Source organism: Beta vulgaris, chromosome 2 (assembly GCF_026745355.1).
Source record: "Beta vulgaris subsp. vulgaris cultivar EL10 chromosome 2, EL10.2, whole genome shotgun sequence".
Lineage (NCBI taxonomy): Eukaryota > Viridiplantae > Streptophyta > Magnoliopsida > Caryophyllales > Amaranthaceae > Beta > Beta vulgaris.
Genome location: NC_079203.1, coordinates 26,200,998 through 26,228,257, shown reverse-complemented (window position 1 = coordinate 26,228,257; position 27,260 = coordinate 26,200,998). Strand labels below are relative to the sequence as shown.

The window sequence follows — 27,260 nt, the reverse complement described above, 5'->3', positions numbered from 1 at the left end:
CTGTTGTTGACTTGATGGTGCTGCCGTTGACTTGGCTACAAGAATTTCTCACATTGAATGCTTGCTCTCTCTCTCTCTCTCTTATATTACTGGTGGAGTAAATGTGTTAACTCCCTTACAGTCATTGTATTTGTGTTTGTATTGGCTGGTGAAATTTTGGAAGTTTAAATTTGCCTCCAAAATTTTGGTGTGAAAGTATGTAAAGTCAACTTTAGAAGGAAAACCAAAAATAAAAAGTTAATGGGTCCTTTTTTCCATTGAATTACAGTTTCCCTACCCCTTTAATTTTTGTGAAAGTATTGGGTCAGACCGTCTGACCCAATATTCTCGTCAGACGGGCTGAGCCCAGTTCTCTCCTCTCATCCTGCTACTTACTTTTTTTTTACGGGCATCCTGCTACTACCTTACTCCCACAATCAATTCAATTTCCACTTTCTTTGACGGCCATGGAAATATCCACTTTCTTTGCAATTCCTGGGTTTATCCTGCTGATGTTTATCAGAAAGATCGCATATTCTTCACCAATAAGGTTATTTCCTATCATTGTCAATCTTTTTTTGTTAATCAAAAGAGCTGTAAAGCCAAGCTACATCATTTATATGCTTCAGTCTTAATATGAATGATTATAGTAGCTTCCTTAGTAGTTGTGAATGTTTAACATGGCAGACGTATCTCCCTCATCAAACACCTGCACCATTAAGCAAGTACCGAGAAGAAGAGCTAGAGATCTTGAGAGGAAAAGGAAAAGAAAATAAAATGCTAGAGGAAAACCAGGGCTTTGAATTTTTTCAGTTCTAAGAGGAATGAAGAAGAAGGAGAAAGTGAGAGAAAGCATAGGTTGGTGTTTTGTTTTCTTTTCAGTTGGTCTTTATTTTCTTTCAGTTGGACTTTCTTTTCTTTCAGTTAGACCTTTCTTTTCTTTCAGTTGGACTTTCTTTTCTTTCAGTTGGACTTTCTTTTCTTTTAGTTGGATCAACTGAAAGAAATAATGGACTAACTGAAACAAAATGAAGACTACCTGAAGAAAAATGTAGACTACCTGAAAAAGAATAAAGACCAACTGAAACCCAAGTAAGTCTAACTGAAGCACAAAAACCCACTGAAAAACAAAGAAGACTAACTGAAAACAAAATGAAGACTACCTGAAAAAAAATTGGAACCACCTGAAAAAAAATGAAGACTACCTGAAAAAAAATTGGAACCACCTGAAAGTCGTCCGACCAAGATTATGATCGGACGAGTCCGACACAATACGTTCTCTTAATTTTTTTCTTAATAAAGTTGCCCATATCGGCTGTTAATTTCTCTCTCTTACTTTTTGGTTTTCTCTTTCCCACTTTTTGCATTTTTCTCTCCACTTTTTCCTCTACTATTAGCAAATAACTCATTTTATTTTGATTCTCTCCCAAAGCACAACGAGTAAATTAAATTGAAATGGAGAGAGTAGAGATTTGTTAACCAAAAGCCCCCAATAATTTTGACCCGACTACAAATCAGCCCTTTCAACAGGCCCGTATGAAGAACTACTACCATAGACCGAATGATTTGAGCAAAACCTCCGTAAATATTAGGACAAAACCCCCGCCTTCTTACTCCTCTTCACTTCACTTCATTTCTTTCCTCTCTCCGCCATTCCCCTTTCGCCGCCACAATCACCACCAAACAAATTCTTTTCTCTCTTCTCTCATCCATCAAACCCTAAATTAATCCAAAAAGATTACCATCGCTAACTCTTCAACATGGCTCTATCATCTGAGGTACTCCATTATTGTAGCTCAATCGAATTATTTGAACTTAAAACTATTGAAATTCCAGTTATTTGCAATTATTCCAAGAGTTTTTCTCTCCATATTTTTTTTGTCGTTAATGGAAGCTATACTAATTTGTTGTTGTTGTTTATTGTTGTTGTTGTTTGTGCGTACGCGCGCGTTTTTGTGTACGTAGGTGGCGACAGAGACGGTGGCAGCGGTGCATTTTGGAGTAATGACTGATGATGAAGTGAGGAAGCTTAGTGTTCGGAAGATTACAAACCAGAATTTGTTGAATACAGTTGGGAGGCCTGAGCCGGGAGGTCTTTATGATCCTGCTTTGGGTCCATTGGATGATGACAGTTCGTAAGTTTCCTCAGTCTTGCAAACTTTTTATTTTTGATTATGCTCTTTAGACTGTTCTATTAGGATCTTTTAGTATTATTAAGGAGACGAAATCTTGTAATTTAAGCGGACTTTTGTTATGCTTTAGGAAGGGGGGAGGGGAGTAATTTTGACTCTATATAATTCATATTTTTGTAAGTTCGTGAACATGGAAATACACCTTTTGTCTTCCCATGTCAAGGTGGCAACTCGATTTTGCAAGACCAAAGTATTCTCGACAATAGACATCTTCATGCACGGTAGACTTCCGAGTAAACGAGAGATCAAGGAGAAGTGAGGATTAGGATAAGGGGAAATTGATAAATGGTTTGGAGGATATTTTTACTAATCACTAGACAATTCACTAGTAGAATTCTTCCTTTAACCTTTTTTTGTATATGGTGAATACTTCATCCATTCTATAATAATTGCAACATATGCTATTAGCACATTTTTTAAGAAACCGATGTATAGAGGAGAGAGATAGAGATAGAGATGGATAAAAAGTATGATCCATGTGATAGGAGAGAGATAGATAGAAGATATCACCAAATAAGGAAATGTTTCAATTGATATGAAACTTCCAGATATGGGAAACGTTGCAATCAAAAAAGAATGGAGGAAATATTATGGAGACAATAAGTTCTCGGGCTTTCTTTTATTGTACCCAGATAGGCATTGAATTAGAATTTTCAAATGGTCGTTCTGTAACGAATTTTGGATTTGCTGTTCCGCAAAATCCCGTTACGGAATGCCATAATAAGAATCACATACTTCTCGCCGCGTTGTCCGTTCCGTAACGCGAACTCGCCACGTCAGAACGTTTTGATCCCCGTTACATCCTTTCTTTTTAAGCATTGGCCAAAAATATATTATGATTTAATTATATAGCTGATGAAACATGATATTATAATAGATTTGATTATATTATGTTAAAAAATGCTTCATAAGCTAAAACAATGCAAATAAGGTTAGAACATATTAATGTAAATTTTGTGAAAAAATTCACGACACGTCAGCCGTGATCCGTTCCATTCATCCGTTACGAGCCGCTTCTGCGACAACGTGAACGTTACAACGAGCTGACTACATCCGCGTTTTTTTCTTTGGAGATAGGAGACAAATGGAATACAATTTTGGCTTCCCCCCCCCCCCCCCTTCGGTTTATGCTAGACTGGACACAAATACCAAACAATGCATAAAGGGAGGTGTTTTGGAGGTCTGAGGGAGTTTAGGAAGTTACCTTTGTCCCTTTGACGATTAGCTATTTGCTTATGATTCCTATCACCAATGACTATTGCTATCTAGTAGCTTTTGTATGCATATGCATGTTAAGTTGAGTGATTTACGGGTCGAATCAATCAATATTGTATTAGTTGTAGTGTGAATGGAGAAAAATGGTTGGTGGAATGTCGATTATGGAATTGAGAAAATATGGTTTGTCTTGAAGTAGGTTTGCCCTATATTTTTTTTCTACTTATTTTGGTTAGAGTTTTAATAAATTCTTTTCTTCTAAGAGGTGATTTGCGGAATCTCTAGGATTTTGGCCGAGAGTTTAAGAAAATAGGGTTTCAAGTTCCAAGTAATTATACTGTTTGGTATTGTTGTTGTTGATGTAGTACTTCATGCTCTTGGAAGTTTTGTCTCTTTCTTGTTTCTGGTTGCTATCCTTTTTCTCCCTTGTCATTTCTAATTATGGCACTCAGCTTGGCATGGCCTTGTAGAAAAAGCATGGCATGATACAAGCACATGTCTTCCTGGATCATGGGCCGTGCTTAGGCCACAGTTTTAAATGAAAACTAAGGCATGAAGGACAAACTTCAACATTAAAAATCATGAATTTGATGCCTAGACATAAAGCCACGACCTGGTCCAGTATGGCCCAGTTTTATCATTAGACTAATTCCTCAATTTTCTTAGAAATATCATTTTTAATAAATATATTAAAACTGTGTCCATCAGTAAGATGCTTGGTGATATACTTAATGACCTTTCGTAGATGCATGATAAATTTATTAAGAGAAAAGAGCATGCAATTGTACCCATGTCTCGAATAAAAGTTACACCTCCATACGCTCAAAAGTCATCTTATCAGAACTCGGAACAATTACTGAAATCTTTTGTAAAAGGAAAAATTGGTGCGAACAACATCGAGGTGCCCAAAATAGCACGAACTAAACGAGGTGTGATGCACCACACAAACTTTATGATATAGCTACTCGAATCAACATACCTGATGATGTTGGCATGAGATTCGTTTACCCAAGCCTTAAAGTTGTGCTCTGGAACCATGCCAAAATCGTTGTTTATGTTAATTCGGGCACTCATGTCATAAAGTTCATGTTGTGCATCACACTTGTTTAGTTCGTGCTTTTTTGTGAACCAAACCAATTGTTGGTGCTATTCGCACCAATTTTTCCTTTGTAAAAAGGAAATTTTAGATTCCAAGTGAAGCTTTTTAGTGGGACGTTTAACAATGTTTAGCAAAGAGACGCTCTACTAGCACATGAAAAATCTTTACTTTGTTTCTAAATACACTTGACACACTTCTTTGGATATGCATAGCTTTAATCATCAAAACCTCTAATTTCTATTAGTTGAAATTATGGAAATTGATATTTTGAAAGTATATGTCGAGACGAATCTAACAAGATTTCACATGACTATTTTTCCTTATTTAGAAATCACAAAACATGGGCAAAATAGAGTGTGTGAGTAATGCAAATGTCAAACCGTGTCAAGTATCTGAAGTGGAGGAAGTAAAGTATTTGTAGCCAGTCATTTGGGGTGTAAGATAAATGAGTTAGAGATGTGTATTTCTGGATCTTACTCAAGCAAGTATGGATAGAGCTTACATGGAGGAACGTCTATTAAATGTCTTTATGCATTGATATCTAGCTATTCTTGTGAGATCAATTTCTTTTCTCCATCATTTGCTATCCATGCTTCACTAAAAGTTCGTTTCAGTAAAGATGTTCTTTTTTTCCCTCAAATTTGAGCTATTTTTTTGGGTAAATGTTATATGTTGGTCATGATTAAGGGATAATTTCACTTGTGTAGAAGGAGAGGAGGGAAGAGTTTCCATGGTTCTTCTTGAGCTTTTACTCAATCATCTTATTGTCAATTCTTGTTTTCTTCAATTCTTTCAGAACATTATATTTCGTTCAGTTAATCATCATTTTAAGGATTGCATTCTTGTGCAGTTGCAAAATATGCGGTCAACGTTCCTTTTATTGCCCTGGACATTGTGGTCATATAGATCTTGTGTCACTAGTTTACCACCCATTATTGTTCAATAGGCTCTACCGTCTGCTACAGGGTACCTGTTTGGCTTGCTACCATTTTAAGGCATCTCGAGAGGAGGTAATTATCTTGAACTATGCAAACCTTGCCTTAACAAACTAAATTAACTTGATTTGGTTTTATTAGATTTTCATAGCCATATGACATTGCTGGTTGCAGGCAGTTTATGACATTGCTAAATTCTGATATTCCATAATGCAGGTTAAGATGTGCATCTGTAAATTGAACCTCATTAAGAAGGGCAATATTGTTAGGGCCAGAGAGTTAAATTCTAGTGAACGTCCTGATGATAGTGATAGCAGCCTATACTTGGGTGGGCTATCTGAGGACCCCAAGCATCAATGTGGCTGGACCTCTTTTCAGCTTACTGAAGCAACTGCAGTTTTGAAGAGTTTCTTGAAGAAAAGAAGCGCAAAGTGTTATTGTGGGGCCAAGAATCCTTCTATTACTAAACCCATCTTTGGCTGGATCCACATGGTATATATATATATATGTTCTTTGGTCTATTAGAAGTTGTGAATTGTGATTACTTTTACCTATTGATTGTGCTCTAAAGTGTTCAGTTATAGTTCAACAAAAAGTATTCACTCACTATAAGCTATTTGGTGTTTTAAAATGCTAATTGGTCTTTCTGTTATCATTTTTATTGAATTGATAAGTATAATCTTTATTCTTTAGTAAAATTAATTCCCGGTGTTTATGTCCCAGTCGAGTTGTACAGTTTGTTTGGATAGCAATATAGGAGGGAAAGAAAGGGGAGGGATAGAGGAAGGGGAGGGGAAAGAAAGGAAGGCCGAAGGTGGAGCATGGTATCGAAACAAGCCCGCATCGTATCATATCGCCCATGTCGTAAAGGTTTTCAAATTTACCGAACCGATACCACTTGCACCATAAAGGTGTAGAGAAAAACCGCGTTTTAAGTGGGTTCAAGGTATATCCCATGGTTTGAGCCGATATTTGGCGGTACAACAACCGCATCATCCTCGTCCCCGCATCACCGTGACCGTTATCACAATCGTGACCGAAACCGCCATTTTTGAACTATGAGGTGGAACTTCATTTTTCCTCCAAATCTATCCAATTTGGGAGGGATGCTGTTTATTAAAAAGGTTGGGAAAATGGATTATTCCTTCTCCTAATCCCTTAACCAAACAAGGGAACTTGTTCCCTTCCTTTCACCTCCCTTCCTTTTCCTTCCCTTTCTCTCGACTTCTTCCTATCCAAACAAAGTGTAACACAACCTTCACTGGCGAGGTGTCTTTTGTAATGGGGGTATGCTCTAGCAGCCTGCAAGTCTATTGGTCTCCTTTCATCCCTATAGAGAAAAAGAGAGGTTATTGAGTATTGGCAATCTTAAGTCATGCTGACCAATCTTTGGTGACATACTGGTTTCTGGTCCTATAGCATTCATCAATCATCATGTCTCCTTTGTACTACATTCTTCTCTGGCTGTTTTTTTCTTCTCATTTTGTCAAGTTGTTTCACTTTCTGTCGTGCAAAAAAAGTATTTGAGTTGTTGTCAATGGCCATAATCACTAACTTTGGGCCAATTTTCTTTCAGAATTAAATTCCTGTATATTTATGATGTAGAATTAGAAGATCAAACTGGGCACTGTGCACTTTTTTATTTTATCGGAGAACTCAAGAGTTTAAGTTTAGTTTGATACATGAATATTTAGACATAAGCAATGTTTGTGGGGCGCACTTGGGTGTACTGCTTGTAAATTCTTGTTTCTGATTCCATGTTTCACGAGCAGGCAATTGAGCAGAGTCTTGATTTTCCTTGAAATTTTTTCTTGCAAAGATGAACATGTTCTATATTTGATGTTGTCAACCATGTCTTATCTATTTCAGTGTAGTTTCTAATTAAGGACTTCTGTCAAGTTCTCTGGATTCAAAATATTGATTTATAAGTCACAAGGTCGATCACCAAAAAATTACTGTATCAAATTTTATGAATATTCTTCTTAGCATTACAAGTGGTTAAGTAGCATGCTAGTTCTGTTTTTTCATTGTTTAACCTAGTAGAATATTGCAGCTTTTACTAATTTATATCAACTAGCAGAAAGTGCATAATAACCAATTATCAAACAAATAGTTTGTAGGTTTTGTGTGTATTTCCTGCCATCTGTACCCTAAATTTGTTTGTTCTTTTGGTCACTTCATTTGAGTTTTAGTGGTAAAAACAGGATTATAAGGTATTAGACTTATTGGTGGTATAAACAAGTGGAATTGCTAATGGGATAACTTCTTTGTTGACTCTATGAATGGGGAAAGTCTCTTCTCATGGCTTCATTATGGAAGCGCGATCATTATACACAGCTCTGTTGTTTCATGGAAGTTTGATTATATAAGGAGACTAATAATTTTTTATCTCATTGCTTCTAAGTTGGTATGGATCCACTTTTCTTTTTCTAGGGTGGCTTGAATGATAATCACATAAAAGCAAATATCATCAGAGGGCACAAGTTAGCTGGACCTCTGGCTGAAGGAGATGATGATAAGTCTATGTCTGAGGTAGAAAATGCCGAAGACCAGGATTCTGGACGAGTAGCATCAAATAGGCGAAAGAAGAAGGATGACTTACAGTCAGACTTCTTAAAGTGGAAAACAGCACGATCTCTCTTACCTACAGAAGTATGTTCTTTCCCTTTTTCAGATATTTGCTAAAGGACATTACCTTGTTGTGTCTAAAGATTTTCCAGTTTCATGTCTGTGTTAGCTATGTATGCTCTTGATGCATCAAGAAAAATGTAAAGAGCTATTACATGCACGCTCAGAGGAGCTCGATGTGATAAATCCATTAATTGCAGGTGAGAGGTATATTGGAGCGTTTATGGGAAAACGAGGCTCGATTATGTTCGTTTATCTGTGATATTCAGCAACATCAACAGAATATATCTCAGAAGAAAGCAGCTTTTACGATGTTTTTCTTAAAAAGTCTTCTTGTGCCTCCAACCAAGTTCCGTCCTCCCTCCAAGGGAGGTGATGCAGTAAGTTTCAGCTGTATTTTCACTTGTACGATGACAACCAAAATAGGGAGGTAGCGCATGTTTATCATGATTCATAAAGCAGGTTGTCTTTTTAGGCTTGCTAGTTGGTGATTTTTTTTGATAATTTGCTAGTTGGTTATTTGTATTTTATTGTGCTCAATTTTCCATACAAAGCATGCATAAATAATCAGAGCATGTCCTTTATGTTTGCTTGTATGCGTGAGCAGTGACTGCATGCTTTTAATAGTCTTCATAGTATTTTGAGCATCACGGCTCTATAGTGTGACTAGTGGATGATTCATTTAGTTTATTGTGTGCTGTATCTGTGCCATAAAATAATTGCTGGTAATGTAATAGCCTAATAGGAAAGATTGGTTCTTCTGAGGCTCTTTTGGATGTGGAAATGCTTGGACTTGGGGAAGATCATCAAGGATATATACTCTTTTTTGGTTGGGAACTATAACTTGTTCATGACCTTTATAAAGGATTCCTGGTCCTCATTAAGATGTGTCTCCCTTTTCATCATTTTATATAATTTTGTTTTCCTGCCAAAGTTCTTGCTGATAAACTTTAAGTATTTGATTTTGAATTGACGTAATTGTTCGAGGCTCCAATTTTAATTCTTGTTAAATGCCTACTTAACTTACCTTTTCTGTAATTCCAGCCATGATCTGCATAAGAATGCTCAATAAGTCATTGACAAACAAGGGAAACAATACTAGACTTATATACATTATTATTCTCTATATTGAGCCAAGTTTTACAATCTGAAATAAGGCTTTTAAGTTTTAAGTAATCATATGAGATTAAAGAAGGAATTGAATATCACTGCTCTTTGCTTGTCATGGGTTTCATTATAGTTGGCTTATTGGTTGTATTTTTTTATTCATCATTGTAATGTTTTCACCTTATGCATACACACTGAGTTGTGTTTGTTCTTCCTTTAGGTGATGGAGCATCCTCAAACTGTTTTATTGGGCAAGATTTTGGAGTGTAATATATCCTTGGCAAATGCTTATGAACAGCATGCTGAGCGTAATTATATTCTTAGCAGGTGGATGAACCTTCAACAATCTGTAAATGTTCTTTTCGATAGCAAGGGTGGAGCAGGTGAGTTTGCATCTTTGTTTATTCACCTTAAAGCTCGATTTAAAATGATCTAAAGACCATACAGAAACAATATGATAGAGTTGTTTTTCACCTTACCATAGAAATCCAAGTTTTGCCTGATTTTACTCCAGGACTTGTTACTTCATGTTTTTTGCCTTTGCTTTAATAGCTATAAATATGTAATAAGAGTAGGCATAGGAATGACACTGGGTCGGATTATAAAAACTTCGTATCCATGAACCTTTAATCATATTTGATCGGATTTTATTTATTGGATCTATATCGGATATTTTTGCCTCGGATTGGTTTGATTTAGTTGGTTTCAGACTATTTTATCACTTGAGATCACAAAAATCACAAAATAATTATACTATATTTTACTTTCTTTTTATAATAAAAACATAAGTGTCCTATTGGTATGTTGATTTATTCTATAAGTTGATAAGATTTAGTCTTTAAGTGAATAAGATGACAATCGTAATCGGATTCGGATCGGATTTGTCAGATTTTACTCAAGTTTCACCTCCTACAGGATTTAGATCAAATTCCAGATCGGATTTTTTTTTGGCTGTCTCAAGTTAGGACGTGGATCAGATTCAGATTGGATTTGCTTTACTAAGTGGTTAACTAGTTTTTTTTTTAATATTATTTATATTATGTTTTCTAGGAGCTTCTTACTTTCCCGTTTGTTCTTTCAGTTATTGGATTGGACACCTTTAGTTTATGTTTTCCTTTAGGTGTTTTTATGAAATATTATGTGGAATATTGAGGGCTTGTTCTCCCCAGCTTATTTTTAGTTTTGGTCTGTTCAGCTCTGCTAATACTTTTACTCTAATATATCACTATTCATTTCATTTCATTTCAATTTAATTCAATTCAGTTCAGCTGTTTTAAGCTTGGGAGAACAGGCCTGAGTTTGTGGAGGATTTCCTGCTCCCTATAGTTTGGTGTTGCCTTTAGTTGTTTTCCATTGTGAACATTGATTTGAAGCCTAACAGCCTTTTCCAAGTTTAGTTCAGCCATCTTCACCAAAATGCTAATTTGTAAGCTTAGTTTTAAATAACATAAGGCACACAGGTGCATTCATCATGCTTGGAGCTTTGATTTTTGAGCATTATTTCCTTCTAAGTCATTTGTACGTCATAGTTACTATACGTCATTGTATTTGTGAGTGTTTCAGTATCATACACTATAATTAGATTAGAAAGTTTTAATATTGCATGTTATTCAAAATTACATTAACTTAAGTACACTTTCAAGTATATTAGTTATTGTTCTATTAAAGATAAATCATTTTCTTTTGGAAAGCGCACCTAAGTGAGAGGTGAACAAAGGTGTTGGTAAAGTTGCATCTGAGTAAATTGATGCAGTGACTTATAGGTTCCTTGTTTATAGAGTCTATTGCCCGCATGAGTTCTTTTTATGCTTAGCGCTAGCAGTGGTACTTGAATGCATTAGCTAAGGGTCTACAGAGGTAGCTGGTGGACTTTCCGTTGTCATTGCAAGACTTAGGGTTGTATAGCAAGTGTTTATCTTTCCTAAGAAAAAGAGATAGGGCCTCTTTAGCATGCTTAGGCTCAAATGCCTTTCTTTTTCACTTAATCCTCCACTATGGAAGAACTCATCCATTAGTGTAATATTTCTTCTTGAACTGGCTGGGCAAAGTAAGTTCAAGAAGGTAGGATTTGGCCTAGGACTATGATATGTGGCTTGAAAGACCATAGTTACAAGCAAGTTATTTCATAAAAGAAGTTATCTACAATGCTTGTGGCCTTAATGGCTATAATATGTGACTTGATTTTCTTTTATATTTACAAGGCAAGTAGCTAGTTTGGTGGGGGCTTGGGACTAAATTGGACAATCAAATGGTATATAAAGCCCCCTTGACTTTAGTGTTCCCTATAAAAATTTCAATGTTCTTTATAGCATTTCTTTGGTGGTGATGCGACTGAGAATCGTGTTTCATGCCTTTTTTTCACTGGCTAATATTCTTTTCAAACAAATGGTTTGAGATTGAGGATAGAGTGCGATATTAAGCGATTTGCCTTATTGCATTTGCCTATGAGTTAGTTATGCTAGCTTTGGAAAAAAGTGGGAGAAAGTTCCTTGGATATATGCATTCTTAATTTTTCTAGTATATAAGCTTTGGAGAGAATAACAGGGTATATCGGAATGGTTCCGCTGGCCGTGCATCATTGTAGGACAGAGTACTCTTATCTTATTTCTGTTATAGGGAGGGGGGGGGGTCTTTGTGGTGTTATCTTGGTATCTACTAATGCATTGCTTGGTTGGTGCATAAAATTTCTTCAGCAGCTCTCTGAGGGGACTCCTGATTTCTTCTTGATGAGTCATGAATCGCTTCAAGATATACTTAATTTGCCGTAATTAGTTGGAAAATTTTGCTTCATTTGAGCATGTGTGAATGTATCTCGTGATGTTCATGTAATAAGAGTGCAACAACAACTTGCAAACTTGATTGAGCACTCCTGATTGGAGCTGAGTGTTCCCATTTTTGTCTTGGTAACAGGTCTACGACAAAGAGATACGGCTTCTGGAATATGTCAATTACTGGAGAAAAAGGAGGGCTTATTCCGGCAGAAAATGATGGGGAAGCGAGTTAATTTTGCTTGTCGTTCTGTAATATCGCCCGATCCTTATTTAGCTGTCAACGAGATTGGTATTCCTCCCGTCTTTGCATTGAAGTTGACATATCCTGAGGTGAGGGCTGACCTCTTATGAAGCTGTTTTTTGTTAGAAGTTTTTACCTTGAGTCTTTCACATCTTAAGCATACCATTCTTATTTGAAATTTATAATTGGCCTATTGCTTCCTCCATCCAGTTAGTGGCATGTAGTTACCAGGTTTGTCATGCTTTACTTTTCCATTGCAGTACCGAAAGAGGATCATTATGGGGAGTGTCTCTTATGGTTTCCTATTAATGCAATGTGTGAGCCTTGATCCAATCACCCCTTATTAACAATTCATAGATAAATGGAAAGAGGTTTGTACCAAAGAGAATAATAAGTCTTCCATTTTGGAAAAAGTGTTAATTGCATCGATATATGATAAAGAAAGCTCCCCAAACATAAATCCAAAGAGAGGCCAAAGTAATACCTCAACCTGCAAAAATCCTGTATTGAGAAATCCTGTTCGTCCTCTAAAACCAAATGTGCCAGGTAATGGCCCTATTCTTATGGCTACCAAATCAATCATATACTTTATCTACATATATGGCAAAATAGTGGCCGGACATGTCAAGTATGGTGGATATGGAGTGAAACAGATTTAGTTACTAAGTGAAACTAACTGATGGAACTGATTCAGTCCGGAAGCACAAAAGAGACTGCCACCTAGAAAATAAAGGTTTGGCCATCATCCCTTGAATAAATATTCCATTGTCTCACCACCTAAGGATTAGATTACATAGTAGAATTCTACTAATGCGCCACCTTTTTTTTTTCATTATCAAAATCTCAGCATTACATCACCTTAGTCTCCCTTGTATAGCAAAAGATATTAATGTTACAATAGGAAAGTTGCCAAGGAACTAGATACCATCCATGTAAGTAATTTGGATACACACACACAAAAAAACTACCTTTTCTTTATAAAAAAAGTGAGCTCTGAATGCTTATAAATGAGAGATAGACGCTTATTAGTGAACCGTATATGTTTATTTGAAAGCTAAGTTGTACTTCCTTTAAGTTGAATTGTCATAACTAAAGACTGAGACATAAAAAACTTAAAAGTGAACTAGAATTCTTATAAATGAAGAGTAAATAGTAAAAAAAAAAAAATATGAAAGAGTCAGATAAAGTGTAAAGAATCATAAAAACATTAAGTCTAAAAAAGAAACGAATCAATAGAATTCATATAAATGATGAGAATAAAGTAAGAAAATGATTTAAATAGTGTAAAAAATAAAAGACTTTCAAAACATCAAGTCCAAAAAAGAAATAAAAGAGAAGACGCCTAGCATTCACTTTTAAGCGTTAATCTGTCACTTACAAACATTCAGACCCAAGTTTTTGTATTCTTACATATATAGGCTAAAAGATGGTGAACTGGAACTGGTCTGAAAATGTTGCTGAGTGCCTTAGAAGCAATTTGGTCATCCAAAGGATGTACCCTCTCCTTTTCCCTTGGTTTCCTTGCTTGCACCCTGTTAGTTGTACCAAGTGGTAATATTGAGCAATAAGGTTGTGGTTTCTAATAGTGTTTTATGATGTTGATACAGAGAGTGACTCCTTGGAATGTGACAAGCTTACGAGATGCCATCGTTAATGGGCCTGAAATTCACCCTGGAGCCACGCATTATGTTGATAAAGTGGCAACTGTGAAACTACCACCTACTAGGAGATCTCGCATTTCTTACTCAAGAAAATTACCTTCTTCAAGAGGAGTGACGACACAATCTGGGAAGACTTTTACTAATGATTACGAAGGCAAGATTGTATACCGTCACTTGCGCAATGGGGATATTGTCCTTGTGAATCGTCAGGTATGAGGAAAAGCACATCACTAAACAATGGCAGTTGCTTTACAGCTGAGCTGCTGGTTTAAACTTTATTTTGTTTTAGGGATCTCAATTTTGAGCCAGGCCCAACAATAAATCTGAACCCCATCTCCCTTCCCCCCTTGAACGTTCTTACCCCAGGTAAAAATCAAGTTCAAGATAATTGTCCGGGCAGAAGGGTGTTATGTATATATATATGTGTGTGTGTGTGTGTGTGTGTGTGTGTGTGTGTGTGTGTGTGTGTGTGTGTGTGTGTGTGTGTGTGTGTGTGTGTGCTGGTATAACTATTTTATTAAGTGCTTGACTTTGGCTCCATCTTCTTGTTTATCCTAGAAAGCTATTTCCTATTTTTTCCTTTTATAATTAAAACCAATGTATTCTCATGCTATTCAAATGGGAATACTAAAGTTGCTTCGTGTTGGGCTTTGCGTGGCTATGGACTGTGGCTGAAATTACTGCATAGTGAAGAACTAGAGGATAGGATGAATATCCATGCAAGCACTATATAGGGCTTTTTGGGTCGATTTCAAATGTCATGCTTTGAGAAAGTGCCTACTCCTTTCTCATCTTTGGGTGGTTGAGATCCTACCTATATTGAACCAAGTGATAGGATTTCCCATGTACAACTATGCCCGTAGCCCGTAGCCCGCGTAGGCCCGTTAGGCCCCTAGGTGCCCGGTGTGCAAGTGCGCAGTGCGAACCATCAAACATAGTGCTAAGTGCAAAAATGACAAAAGTGCATTGTGCTTTAGTGCTAAGTGCTAAAGTGCATTGTGGTTTATTGCTAAGTGCTAAGTGTGCGCGCGCGTGTGTGTGCACCATCAAGCACACCACCAAGCACCATACAACTAGGTAATATCAAAGAACTAGCAAATAACACGAGGTAAAATAACAAATAGGAAGACACTAGAAATACGTAAATTAAGTATATGTCAAAACATATTTTTTCAGATTTTTCCTAATTTTCCTTCTATTTTTCGCTATTTTCTCTAATTTTCGCCACATTTAGCCCGTTTTTCACAAAAAAATGATTTTTTTCCAGGAAAAAAAATAATCTAAAAAACCTTCATGTCATATACAGTTGATTCATGAAAAAAAACTGGGCACTATTATATCATTTTCGAGAGTAAAGGGTCGTGTGATTCTACTGTCAAAAGTGTGTTCATTGGGAAATAACCCTTTTCCCCACTAAACCTCTTTAGGGGGTAGGTGCTTGTTGCTGTACATGGCTGCCATGGGCGAGGCCGCTGGGCAACGCAGCCTCATGGATGCCCGGAGGGCCATGCTGTAGCGCCTGGGAGCTACGCCTTAGTCACCCGATGTCCCGCTGATAAAATGTCTCGGGTAAGGAATTGATGGAAATACCCTTAGCGGTAGTAATTGACGGAAATACCCTTAGGGGTAGTAATTGATGGTAAGACCCTTGTCCGCCATGTGACGCTCGGTTGGTCCGACACCACTTCGAAGGGCCCGCACTGCAAAGTAAACAAAAAGAAAACAATTCATATACAAAAGTAAACAATTTCCAACACAAATTTGAGGTGGAATGTATAGGTAAGAAACTTAGCCGTAGAGGTCCTATGCCTAGAGAATTTTAGTAACATCTCGACTATGTCTCTACTTTCTTGTTTGTTAAGATAGTGATGTATCCAAGCTTTTACATTGAGCTCCTCAATTTATGATTGGAATTCCAAGATAAATTCTAGTGATTTCCACGGAATAAGGGCTTTTACCGACCAGGATTGATTATATTTTTGTTTCATAACAATTCCATGCCCTTCTATTTGGACGTCCTTGTACTCTGTTTTTCATTCATCAAATTATATTCCAACACATATTTTAAATTCTGCTTAGTACCTTAGAAAAAATATGAACTTATGTTACTGGAAATTATCTATTATGGCTCTAGGTCATAATGTGGGCTTTGGCAGGGATGAGGAGCTGCAAATTCTTTTAGTTTTTGCTCTCTTAAGAAGCCTAGGACCTTTTATGATGGAAACCTCCATGAATATCGTTGTAAGTGGGTTGGACTTTTCTCTCATTGCAAATATGGTGGGAGTAGCTTGGATGCTTTGAGATAACTGCACCAATATGTTTGAATTTGTTGTTTTTGTGTTGGAATACTTATGGTCTGCTGTGTTTGCTCTGCTTCGTTCCTAATGGGTAATTATTTTCTTAATCAAGAAGGAAACAATAGATGGGACGAGTGTGACTGTACATTTGGCTTTGATTTTCAATTGAGCTTGGCTCTTAAGGATTACTTTAGCTACACCATCCCCTCCCCCCCCCCCCCCCCCCCCCCCCCAAGAAAAAGAATTGGATGTGTTTACTTCTGATTGTCTCTGATGTATACTTTTTTGCCAGCCGACACTCCATAAACCAAGTATAATCGCTCTTAAGGTTCGTGTCTTGCCTGGAGAGAAGACTATTCGTTTTCATTATGCAAACTGCGAGTATGTTTTATTTTTTCCTCATACAATAATACCTTATTGTAATATAAATCTGCACAGTTCTTGATGCTGATACTTACCTGGTGACTGATTTTATTCAGCTCCTTTAATGCTGATTTTGACGGTGATGAAATAAATGTTCACTTTCCCCAAGATGAGATATCCCGTGCTGAAGCTTATAACATTGTCAATGCTGATAACCAGTATATAGTTCCAACTCGTGGTGATCCTAAACGAGCCTTAATTCAGGTTCATGTTTTAAATGGTAGTCAATATGATTCAATATTATTTGGGTTAATAGCTCTTTGATTATCTATGTTTTCTACTTGTTCGTACTTGTGAATAGGATCACATTGTAGGTGCTGTACTTCTGACAAAGAGGGATACTTTTCTTACCTTTCAAGAATTCAATGAACTTCTTTACATGTCTGGTGTCTGTTCCTACGGGACAGCCTCTCTTAATAGAAAACCTGGGAAGAAAGTATCTGTAGTTGATTCAGAAAGTGTTATACAGGCTCATCCGCCGGCTATACTTCGACCACAGAGACTTTGGACAGGGAAGCAGGTTGGAATCATTCTTTTTATGTCTATATGTACTATTGCATCAGTCATTTGTTTTTTCTCGGTGTTTGTACTTCGACCTCAGCATAGAATCACTTATGTGTAGGTCATTACTGCCATCTTGAATCACATAACGAGAGATTGCTTACCATTTACTTTAAAAAAGCGTGGTAAAATTGCACGAGAATATTTTGGGAAGGATGAATCGAAGAAGAAGAACGTTGAAAGTGCTAAGACAATTGACGAGGTTTCGAGAAAGAAAAAGAAGAATATTCGTACCTCTAAGGAGACGATTGTTGGGGATTTGACAAATAGCATTATAAAAGATTCTGACAAAATGACTAAAAGTGAAATGGAAAGACGGATGAAATGGAATCCAAGTCACACCCTTGATGAAGATGTTGTATTTGTTTACAAGAATGAATTGGTTCAAGGGGTTATTGACAAGGATCAGTTTAGCAAGTATGGTTTAGTTCACACTATGCAGGAGATGTATGGGGCTGATGCTGCAGGAAACTTGCTTTCTGTATTGAGTCGTGTTTTGACTGCTTTCCTACAGGTCTCTATCATGTCTCTCATTGCTTCTATCTTCTGGTTCTTTTTTTCGATATCTGTATGTTAGTGTTCTGATATGCACTGAAAATTTTCCTGATTATGCTTTAGATGAATGGTTTTACATGTGGAGTTCATGATCTTCTTCTAGTACAATCTTATGACAACCAGAGGAAACAATTACTTGACTTTTGCCTTAATTGTGGCAAGGAAGTTCACCAGCAGTTCATTGGTCGTGAGAAAGAACATTTAGGTATATGTTATATTTCTTTGATGCAATATTCTTATCCTCATTGACTTGATCAGAGTTTATAGCTTGATATAGGTTTGTACTCGCTCTGTATCACAATTTACCACACTTTCCCAACTTCTTCCAATCAGAGATTCTCTGTGATTGCAACAATATTTTCTTCATGATTAGCTATGTTCTCTTGATTTACTCTCCACTACTCAATTTGAGTGGGCTTATTACATGCATTCACTCATGCATATGTATTGTGTGTATATGCATGCCTTTGTGTATGAGTGTTAGTGTGTGCCTGATTTTGTACAGTTATTACATGCATGCATAGATGGCAACATATGTTTGTGTACACGCACATGAACATAGACACCCAAAAAGCTGTGTGTATATACATTCTGAAAAACAAAATTCAAATTATTCAAAATGCCAGAAATAACAAAATCCATGCTGTATACAGAATCTTACAAAATCTCCCAAAGCTAATAGGAAAGCTATGCGTTGAGTACATTGTTTAGCTTTTTCAATACTGTATAAGCAGTTGGTCAAATAACTGACTATTTGTTATAGCATTATTGATCTGTTTAAGTTTTCAGCCACTAGATTTTCATTGTCTATCATTAGTTTATTTTATACGATGATTTTGGATTTTGGCCTTTTGGGAGTTCCATATCTGTGAATTTCTGGATATTTTAAAAATTAATATAATGCTCTTTCTTGCACTGGGTCTATGGGTTTGTCAAAGGAATTACACTCTCCAAGTGTTGGAAGAGCTCTAAGTTTGTTCCTGTGCCTGTCTCTAATTGCATCAAGTTGGGTATGTGTCGACAAGTTATTGAACATATATTCACATGGAGGGTGTTTTCAGTTTTTTTTGATGCACTTCTCTCTAGTGCAAGATTGCTCCATTATAGAGTTCTCTTCAGAAGTCTAAATGTATCTGTAGCCTGTACCTCTGTCATTATCATTTATATGGGTTCAGACCTAAAGTAAAAAAACCGTGCTACAGTTCTTGAATTATCTTTTACATGACATGCTGGACCTCATTGGCTGTTTATCCTAGTTGAAGGATTTGTATATATACCTGTTTCTTTCTCCAAGACAGTTGTCGCTTAGTAGACTTGGATGCTGTATGTGGCTTCTAGTTATTCAGTTTGTTGTAATTATGTAGTCTTGACTACTTAATAGCAAATTATCTATCTGCTGGTTACTATCTTCTAATTTGTATTTAGAATTTTGTTTCTATTGGTGTCTCATTTTGTATTCCCTCTCTCTGTTCTTCCAGACTTTTCTGAGATGCAAATCGAAATCGAGAAAGCAATTCGACGTAATGGAGATTCTGCCATAGCCCTTCTTGATGGGATGATGAGAAGCAAGCTTAATACTCTAAGCTCAGCAGTCACTAAGTTGTTCCCTGAAGGACTCATTAGGCCTTTCCGAAATAACTGCCTCTCTCTTATGACACTGTCTGGAGCTAAAGGTGGCACTGTAAGTTGCTGACTTCTTAAATAACTTTCAGAGTCGTTCTTTGTGCTTGGACATTTTTCTTCTTGGTCTAAATAAATTGTCCCCAAAGCCAAGGTATGGGGAGCGAGCTGAAGTTGTGTGCATTACACATACAACGCTAATGCTTATAATTTATTCTTAAATTGTAATTTCATTCTGAAGTTGAAGCTCATAAATGCTATACAATAAATGCTTGAAAAATCAGCATATTACTAATGGTTATAATAGTAATAATATAATAACGAAATCATAGAATCTGCTATCAATAGATCATTCTTTAATCTCTATCTCTCTGTCTCTTTCTCCATCTCTCTCACTTTATTTTTCTCTCCCCCCCCCCCCCATTTTCGCCTGATATGAAACTTCTTGACTTTTAATTGAAGATGATAACCCCAGAGTGTAAGAGATTTAATGGAAGAGTGGGAATCAGTTGCCTAGAAATTTGATGCTGCTTCTGTTTTTATATACTGCAACGGAATCCACCTATGTGGTTAAGCCCCGTAATTTATTAATAAATATGGAAATTTGTTCATCTTTGTATCTATGTGAAGAGTGTGCTATCTTCAATATACATGCACGGCTGAACTTAGCATCTAAGGAAGTAATTTCATTGGAAAAGTGACATCCTTGAGTGCTTGTGGATTGTTACTTTCGGTATTAGTTATCTCATCTTTAGACACATGTCAAGGTATAGAGGGAGGAAGATAATCAAAGTTTTTATCATGTATTAGAAAGCATTTTGAGATTAGGAAATGAGTGGTAAATGGATTGGGATGTGTGGATGAGAAAAGTACAAAGCCTTTTCCACACACCCCAAAGGATTCAAGCTGTAAAGATCCAAATGTAGAGACACTCCACTGGAAATATGGAGTAAATAATATCTGCTAGCATGCTATATATCTGAAGAGGGAAGGGTGTTTGGTTGACTGATTTTGGTATGGAGATTAGGTTTGAACTTTAGAATCATCCACAGTATACCTAGTGTTTAAATTCTCGCTCTTCTTTTTCCAAATTTTGGTTTATTCTATCCAGAACTAGCAGCGACAAGTTTTGTTGCGTTTTGTGGAAGGGAGAAGATCTGCTTGGCCAAGAAGTGATGCTAATCTGGAGGTCGCTTTGCATAATATAATGAACAGTGACGACATACGTATAATTAGTATATTTCACTATATGTGGTCTTTGGAGTTACAATTTTGCATTTCGACATTGTGACATTGTGGTACAGATTTGAAGTAGACCTCGTAGGTTGGTCTTGTGAGCTTTTACACATAAGAATCCCTTCGGCTCACATGGTAGTATGGTACTAAGCTTCATATGAGAATAGAGGTCTCTCGTCAACTCAAGATCAATAATTGGTCTTTTGCAGTAGCTAGATATTCCAAGGTTGGCTTTCAGCTATTGAGAATAAGTCAAGGGAGAACCGGCAGTGTTGCTTGGGGCATGTGTGTTGTCAACCAAAAAATGCACCTGTAAGAAAAGTGGAGGTGTTGGAATGATGGGGATCTTAGAAGAAGTGAAGGGGAGCAAAGATGACCTTGGTTGTCGAGATGCAAAATTGTAAAGAAAATGGATTTGCAAGAGTATTTAGCAGTAGATAGTCTAGTATGCATTATGTGTAGTTCATATTAATAGATTTATGCTGTGTTTTTTTAATTATATATCCATACCCTTAAATGCTCCTCAACTAGCAAGTATCTCTGAGATTTGAAGATTGCTGATTTCACTTGCTGCAGGTGGGTTGCTATCTCATATTGACTCTGACTGATATTCATTTGCCTTTATTTTTGGTAGTTCAACTTCCAACAAATATCTCTCTTGTTGGGTCAGCAAGAGTTGGAGGGGAAGCGTGTACCTCGAATGGTCTCTGGGAAGACATTACCATGTTTTGTTCCTTGGGACAGTTCTGCTCGAGCTGGAGGATTTATCAGTGATCGTTATCTTACTGGCCTCCGCCCACAAGAATTTTATTTCCACTGCATGGCTGGTCGTGAAGGGTAACTTGGCTCAGTCCCTACATCTCAGACATAAATCTTTTATGCGGAACTTTGTTGTAATTACAGTTACAATATAATGTCCTAATTAATAGTGAACAGCAACTTACAAGAAGATGTACTTTTCAAGGAAACCTTGTATCTTTTACGCTCATAATCCCCTGTTTATCATATTGCTTTCAAGAAAGAGCAACGTACAGGCTTCACAAATAATTCAAAACGACTCTTCAAATTAACGTGTACTTAGTTCTCGAATGTTCAGAACAAGAAAGAATCTTAGCAGGATCATCACCCTCTCTTTGTTCTGAGGAGATCCTATGATCTGCTGGAGTGCTATGTTTTTTTTTTTTTTTTCCACTCAAAAAAAAAAAAAGGTAACCTGTTAAGAAAGTTGATAACTTGAGTTGCCCCTTACCTTTTCCATAAGTCCCCTTGTTTAAGATTTGTGCTCTCTGTTTTTGAATGGACAGTGTAGCACATTATCATTTACATGTAAATTAAGGGGGGTTTGAGCAAGGCTGTTAATAGAGACATTAATGACATAGATTGAACAGCTATACTGAATTATGGAAACTGCTTGGCCTGCTGCAATTGACCTAATGTGTGAGTGTATGGCAGTACATTGCGAGCACCTTTGAAGTTGGTTGACAAAGAAATGAGGGTTTTGTTGACATTTTCGCGCTTCCATCCTCCTTTTGATTACAAAGGGGAGAGATTTGAGACTGTTTTTAAATTTGTTTGTAGTTTTGTACCCCCACAACCCCTTGGGGTTTAACTGCACTTGGAAGATCGCCGACAAAATGTATTCGTTTCTTCATCTTAATGTGCCACTCTTTAGTTGATAATTGTGAACTTACTGTTTTGCTTTTCTGATTCATGTGCATTGTTTTACTCAATAGGTTAGTTGATACAGCTGTCAAAACATCTCGCAGTGGATACCTGCAAAGATGCTTGATTAAAAACCTTGAGTGCCTTACTGTTCATTATGACTACACAGTTCGTGATGCAGATGGTTCAGTTATCCAGTTCCGTTATGGAGAAGATGGGGTTGATGTCCATCAAAAAAACTACATGCAAGAATTCGAAGCATTAGCATTGGTTGGACTATGATCTTGTCCTACAATATAACTAAGAATTATTCTTTTATATCTTTATTAGACTTACGACATTTGGTTTGACATTTCCTTTCAGAATCAACCACTGATTGTCAGCAAAAATCCTCTGAGTCAAATAGATGGTGCATGCGTATCCAAGTATATTGAAGAAGATAACGAATTTCCAGATAAACTTGCCAAAGAAGCTAAGGATTTCTATAATAATCATGCAAGTGCAATGAATCTTCCACACACAACCCCAAAGGACCGTTTGAACTTTCTAAAATTGGTTAAGAACAAATACTACATGAGTCTTGCCCAGCCTGGGGAACCTGTTGGAATTATTGCAGCTCAGTCAATTGGAGAACCGTCTACACAAATGACGTGAGTTCTTTATCTTCCCTCATAGTAGGTAAATTCTTACCATGTTTGGGCTGTCATCTGCAGCAAGAGGCCTGTTAAATGCGACATAAAAAGTTGTACCTTGCATTTAAGTTCAATATAGTTGATTAAGCAGATATGAGATATTTATATCCGTAAGAGAAGCTAATATATATAGTGAATGTTTCATCTAGTTAGCCCTTAACAAACAAGTAGTGCAACAGTAAGTATGACTTAAATGCTTCATAGTATTACTTTGTTCGAAGGAAGCTGAAGCCCCAGATGGACCTGCAGTTCTGCCCAGCAGAAGAGGAGGATGAATGTGCATTAATGAAAAATCTTTTGCTGAAACCTGTTGCTTTATGTCATGATAAAATTCCTTCCAGTGTAGTAAGTATTTTCAGCAAAATTCTCAGAACTAGGACTATCAAGTTTGATGATTCTTATAGCTATATCTGACTTGACATCTGCAGACTATTCATGTAATCATGTCTATGCAGGATCCAGCGTTAGTAAATTATTTGAGCAGTGTTTTTGTTATCATAAACTAGCTGCGAAAGAATTCGCTTAAATAATCTCACACTTGCCTTCGATCTTCGATCTATGTCAACTTCTGTTAGGGTGGAAAACTTCAGTTGTATTATTTAAGCTTCCTCTGGACCCTTTCTGGGATTCTATCTGTTTTTTGCCACAAAGAAATTGGTACTTTCAGCAATTGAAACAGATAGGTGATACGTAATAATCCAAATGAAGTATGTTTACGCTTAATTGACTAATTTTTTAGGACATCTATCGTCTTCGCGCTTCTAATTTATTACATCTTTTCTGACATTGTGATCATGAAATATCAGACTGAATACATTCCATCATGCTGGCCGAGGAGAAATGAATGTGACACTGGGGATTCCTCGTCTGCAGGAGATATTAATGACTGCATCAAGTGCCATCAAGACTCCAACTATGACGTGCCCTTTACTAAAATGCAAGGCAAAGTGAGTTCTATCAACTTTTCTTGTACTGTAATCACAATTCACTATGCACCGCTGGATAACTGGACACATATTTTATGCATGTGAATATTGTTCCCAAACAGAGGGAAGCTGGAATCTGGAATTAGGAGGAGAAAAAGAAAGGTTAAGTAACCGAAAATTATTGTATGAATTGGGAACTTCTGCAGTTAAGGGTATTTACGACCCGTTTGGTAGGCGATGTAGTAGTAATGAATTTTATTGTGGTTTTGTAAGAAAAAATTCATGTCAAGGTCCATGGTAACGAGAACCCATTCCCAAACACGTGTTCTTCTTCGTGAATTTGCATTGCCATCCATTACCACTTTAGAGGTGGTATTGAGTGGGAATGAAAACTGGTGTTGAAAATCGCATGTTTTGGATGAGATTCCATTACCAAGGTAATGGCCTAATGGCTAGGGGATTTTCCTTGCAATTTACCGTTCTTTTTTTTTTCTCCCTACTTTCCTTTTTGTGATTTTTTTGTGTTTTCCACCTTCCTTCTTGTCCATTTCTTTTGTTCCCACTTTTACTTCTCCTCCTGTGTTTCCCACCTTTATTTTTTCCCTCACAACTACTCAATGTGACTCCAATAATCCACCATTAAACCTTACTCCTTGGTTTCCTCCTAAAAGCAAATGGGAAGAACAAATGAATACGGAGGTTGTACATATGATTTCATTGCCATTTACCACCATTTGGTACCGCTTGTCAAATGGGCTATTGTTGTTACTAGTGGAGTTGAGTTTTTTTTTCTTTTAAAAAGTCTCCTGCCCTTGTATTTGGATCATAGGATGTTTAAATTCGTATACGTTAAGCTACTTTATCCAATGAACTTTTGTGGTTGCAGTATTGGAAAATCTCGTACTGTTCCTTCTGCCAAATCCACAACTCTACTTTCTTTTGGAAGTTAGACATTATTGTTATCTTTTTTTTCTGAGGGGTCTGATAGATAGGCTTTCATGTTGCAATTTCAATCATCGATTCCAATATTGCTTTCTTTCTGGAAGTGTTGTTGATTATTATATTGGACATTTCCAGGGATGATGCGGAGCAGCTTGCTGCAAAGTTGAAGAGGGTTGTAGTCGCTGACTTGATAGAAAATTTGGAAGTTAGTATTGTGCCCTTTGCCATTGAGAAGCACGAGATCTGCAGTATTTATAAGCTTAAAATAAAGCTTTATGCTCCTGAACTTTATCCTTCTCACACTGATATAACATTAGAAGACTGTCACAATACTTTGCTAAACGAGTATTTAAAGGAATTGGAGGCTGCAATAAAAAGCCATTTGCTTTTGCTTTCAAGAATATGTGGAATCAAGTCTGATGCCCTGCCAAAAGGTTCAGATGGGATGAACGGGGATGACTCAGGCAGCAAAACACGCTCTGAAAATGACGAGGATGATGATGATGACGACGACGATGATGATGAAGGGGCTGATGATTTTGGTTCAAATGCTCAGAAGAGGAAACAGCGAGTTACAGATGAGGTGGATTATGAGGATGACTCTGAAGAGGAAGTTGAGGAAGGGAAGCTTGTAGCTGAAGGTGAGCATGAGGTAGAACTGGATGAGGAAGTTGAGGAAGGGAAGTGTGTAGCTGAAGGTGAGCCTGAGGTAGAACTGGATGAGGATGAGGAAGAGACTAAGGATGCAGATGGAGAAGAAAGTGTGGAGCAAGATGTACCGGAAACCCCATCTGGCCCTCTTTCACAACAGCAGAAGAGACCGGAAGCTAAACAAAGAAAATTTTCAGAGAAAGATCTTACAGTACATGTTGCGTGTGATGGACTATTTTTTGAAGTCCATTTTAAGTTAACCAATGAACCACACATATTGTTGTCAAAGGTATGCTTGGATTGCAAAATGTTTCTCTCTGTTAATTCTCAATATTTCTTCTTGGCAAGTGATGAGCGCTTCATAGACATTAGTCACAGTTTATATATGTTGTGTTTAGGTCACTGCTTTTCTAATATATCAAAACTCTAAATTTATTACAATGACTCTGGCATCGAAATAAGTTTGTTGCTGCATGAATCCAGTCATGAACAGTGGATTTGTGGGGTATACTGCATGAATGCTCTTATAATAATAGCAGTAATGCATCATTCAGGCTGTACTTGGGTGAGCAATAAACTGAAAGACTTCATGAAATGGGAGAGTCCTTCAGAAACTTGAGTGACTGACCTTACCATAAGCCACTGAGATGAGCTGATCAAGTGCCACCACCTCCAATCAAGGGAAAAAGAAGGTAAAGGGAAGGAGAAAAAGGAGGAAGGCAAAGGAAAGGAAGGGAAGGATGTGCTTACATTTTCCTTCCAAAAATTTCTAATATCTGAAGAATTTGATTTATTAAGAGGGGAAAAATAAGGGAAAATCAATCCCTCTGTTTCCTTCCAATTTTACCTGCTTCCCCCCTCCCCATGTCATATCCAAATAAGGGAAAATCAATTCATCTGTTACGTTCCCCTCCCCTTCCCTCCAAATTTCCTTATCCAAACACTCTATTTAATTGTTGGATGAGAGCTGAAACCTATTATTTCATTGGATACAGTTATGCTATATCTTCTCACTCGTTGCTGTAATGATGCAGATTGCTGAGAGGACAGCTAAAAAAGTTCATGTGAAGAGTGCTGGCAAGATTGAGCAATGTAAACTAGTAGAGCTCCATTTGGACGACTCTGGAAAGGGAGGGATCCCGATGCTGAGAAAAGGTAAAGAGTCTCGTCCTGCTCTCCAGACTGCCGGTGTGGATTTTACTGCTTTTTGGGATATGCAAGATGAGCTTGATGTCAGGTTCATTAGTTCCAATGACATACATGCAATGCTTAATACTTACGGGGTCGAGGCTGCCCGAGCAACAATTATAGCAGAAATCTTCACAGTTTTTGGCCACTATGGAGTTTCAGTTGACATGCGGCACTTAACTTTAATTGCTGATTACATGACACATACGGGCGAGTTCAGGCCAATGAGCAGAAGTGGTGGCATAACTGAATCAATATCACCGTTCGGCAAGATGTCATATGAGACAGCTTCTAAGTTCCTTACTGACGCAGCTGTTTCTGGAGAAGTTGACAACTTGGAGACTCCTTCTGCTAGGATATGTCTTGGCTTGCCTACTAAAGTTGGAACTGGATGTTTCGACTTGATGCATGATATAGATGTGTAATGTTGTGTAAATTTTTTTTTTGTCACATTCACAACAGCTCGCACTACGGATGTGATTGATTCTATGTGACCCTATGCGTGTAAGATTGAAGTGATCCTTAGTTATGTATCCAAATTTTGTAGTTTTGGTTTATAGCTCGAAAAGTAATGAAATACTAGTAAAGAGAAATGCATATGAAGTTGTGCACTAGAGATTGTAAATTAAAAAGATAGTATTGAGGGACCTTAATTGTTAAAAGGGATATTAAATGTTCA

At 37.1% G+C, this 27,260-nt stretch overlaps 1 protein-coding gene across 1 annotated transcript; it reads left to right on the top strand.

Moving 5' to 3' along the window:
- Nucleotides 1-1,553: 1,553 nt before the first annotated feature.
- On the top strand, nt 1,554-27,260 carry LOC104883993 (DNA-directed RNA polymerase I subunit 1). Its single transcript, XM_010668576.4, has 21 exons — nt 1,554-1,757; nt 1,945-2,114; nt 5,336-5,495; nt 5,637-5,912; nt 7,854-8,072; nt 8,249-8,428; nt 9,376-9,538; nt 12,066-12,256; nt 13,775-14,038; nt 16,418-16,506; nt 16,605-16,752; nt 16,850-17,068; nt 17,171-17,623; nt 17,728-17,869; nt 19,143-19,345; nt 21,155-21,357; nt 22,254-22,452; nt 22,546-22,832; nt 23,681-23,821; nt 24,878-25,682; nt 26,428-27,260. Exons 1-21 carry the CDS (start codon nt 1,740-1,742, stop codon nt 27,004-27,006), a joined length of 5,109 nt encoding a protein of 1,702 aa, XP_010666878.1. The 5' UTR covers nt 1,554-1,739; the 3' UTR covers nt 27,007-27,260.

Coding starts and splice junctions, on each gene's coding strand:
- LOC104883993 (XM_010668576.4), top strand. Junction 14,039..16,417: donor TTGTCCTTGTGAATCGTCAG/GTATGAGGAAAA, acceptor CTTTTTTGCCAG/CCGACACTCCATAAACCAAG. Junction 23,822..24,877: donor TTACTAAAATGCAAGGCAAA/GTGAGTTCTATC, acceptor GGACATTTCCAG/GGATGATGCGGAGCAGCTTG.